We start from the raw sequence: 2,212 nt of genomic DNA on the forward strand, positions 1-2,212 counted from the left end.
ACTTGCATTAGCGTTTCGTGTTGCACGCGTGCGCATTGCGCAACAGCCACAACAACAACAGCAGCAACATATTTCTCTGTTCTACGGGGTTACCCTCTAAGACAAACAACAAAACCTCGAGGCAGTCCGATAAGGACTATAGATTAACTAACAAAGGTAGAAGCAGTGCTTCCATACCAGGTCTTCCAGGCCTCCCATCTGGGCGCTCTGGCAAGAGTTCGGCGAAGTGTGGTATTAATTCGCTAGCTCAGCCGGCGCAGTCACCAGGTTCGTCAACGAACCGTCACGACAAGAGTTTAGAGAAATCAGGTAGAAACTCTTCGCCTAAGCGCTTTGCTCTAGTTAGGGATCCGTGTTTCTCCGATATGAATTCACGTTGTGATCTATATCCGGATGTCTGCGAACGTCATTGGGACAAGATGCAGTCGGACATGCTGGCCAATGAAGGCGCGGACGGCAATAGCTGGGCAGACGAGTGCCCTATAGAAGCGGATGTCTCGATGGATCAGCTGGAGGCAGACGTGCTGGACTTTCAATATGGCGGCGCACCTTCCTCCCCCGCGTCCTCCACCCCTGCGCCCCTCTTTCCCCCTTCCCCTGCGCGCGAGCCTTCACCTCCTCGCCCCTACCCTTCGCGAGATGGAAGCGGTGACTCTAAGCTATGCTTTGGTGTCTCGGACGGCCAGCAGGTTGCGTCAGGCGCGGCTAACGCCAATCCTGCACCAGCGTTGTGGCAGGTCATTGCGCTCTTGCGTACCCTGATCAGTACTCTCCCTTTGGGTCCTCAAGCCCCGGTTATATCGGCTCTTTTGGACTCCATTGTGGAGCTCGTACAGGCCAGCCTGGGCAGTGGTTCGGCTGATGCCAAACCTGCGGGTTCCACCCCAACCTTGCCCATCCAAAGACGGTCGGTTAACCCTGGAGTGGTTACGGCTCGTCAGGCCAAAGCGCAACGTGCGAAGGCCGGTCCTGCCACTGGGCAGCCGCGCCAGACCACTGCCGCACCTCCGAGACGCCAGGCCCCAGCTCCTGTCGACAAAGACGGGTTTACAGTGGTCACTGCACGTCGTGCGCCTAAGTCCTATGCGACTGCGGTCAGCGGTAACGCTGGCCCAGCTCGTGGCGGACAGAAACCACGCGTGCAGCAGGCGCCTAACCGGTTTGCGTCGGCAGCGAAAAAGGCTACCACTAGTGGTAGCCGGCCAGTGGTAATTATCAGGCCTACGGGTCAAAATCCTGCGCCTCTGAGCAAGGCGCAGTTTTCGGCTCTTCGAGTAACTGCCCTTCAGGCGCTACCAAAGGATATTGTCGTTACTGGCGTCTTCCCAGTAGGGCAGGTTAGTATCGGCCTAAGCATCCGTGATGCGGCGGCCGTACCAAGTGTGATTAGCTTTGTCGACGCTAAGTTGACCGGCTACAGCTGCTCTAAGAAGCAGACGCGCTTCCCGCGCATTATCTGCTTTGGAGCAGCAGTGTCCAGAGACATCTCCGCGGCATCACTCGAAAAATTGATCCGCGAGGAAAATGCCTCTGTTTTTACAGGTAAAAATGTCCCCAGTGGCATCGTTCAATCGATCCACTGGCGCGGACCAAACCTCGTGGTAGCAGCCTCTCCTGAGTTCTTCCGAGCCTTGGAAGCGTCGAAGACTCAGAAGCTCAAGATAAATCATTTACTCACGAGATGGAGCCGTGCCAGAGATTCGACGATATGTTTTTATTGTTCGAAGTTGGGGCATATAAGCCCCAACTGTCCGGAGAAGGCTAACGGTAAAGACTGTACTTGTACCAGGTGCGCAGGTTCACATGAGCGACAACAGTGCAACGCTGGCGGCGAGAGATGCCGCAACTGCTTGGATTTCAACCAGCAGCAAGCTCGTCTCGGCAAGCCCGGTCGTCGCCAAGCCAACCACCAGGCCACCTCCGCCGCTTGTCCCAGCGCCCAGGCCTTTTGCCGTCGTCTGGCCGAAAGGACAGACTTTGGCGCGGTGGCAGCACCTAGCTCTAACTAATGTTAGAGCTAGGTGCTAAATAATCGTTAAATAATGGTACTACCATTTCTACAAGTACTTACGTCTTGCCAGGTCCCTTGCTTTGCTCCCGATGCCGAGACTTTCGGCGATCTCCTAGATGGTCTGGCGGCCAGACTCTGGCCCATTTGAGATAACTTAGGATGCGAGAGAGTTCATCAGCAGGATTCTATTTACTTTGGATA

The 2,212-nt window shown here is 55.4% G+C and overlaps 1 protein-coding gene across 1 annotated transcript; it reads left to right on the forward strand.

Moving 5' to 3' along the window:
- Window positions 1-365: 365 nt before the first annotated feature.
- Pmar_PMAR011645 (hypothetical protein) lies at window positions 366-2,009 on the forward strand (the record flags this gene model as incomplete). The annotated part of the gene is made up of 1 exon (XM_002773752.1): window positions 366-2,009. The coding sequence occupies one exon, from the start codon at window positions 366-368 to the stop codon at window positions 2,007-2,009; it is 1,644 nt and encodes a 547-aa protein (XP_002773798.1).
- Between the last annotated feature and the right edge of the window lie 203 nt (window positions 2,010-2,212).

This window comes from Perkinsus marinus (genome assembly GCF_000006405.1).
Source record: "Perkinsus marinus ATCC 50983 genomic scaffold scf_1104296958712, whole genome shotgun sequence".
Taxonomy (NCBI): domain Eukaryota; phylum Perkinsozoa; order Perkinsida; family Perkinsidae; genus Perkinsus; species Perkinsus marinus.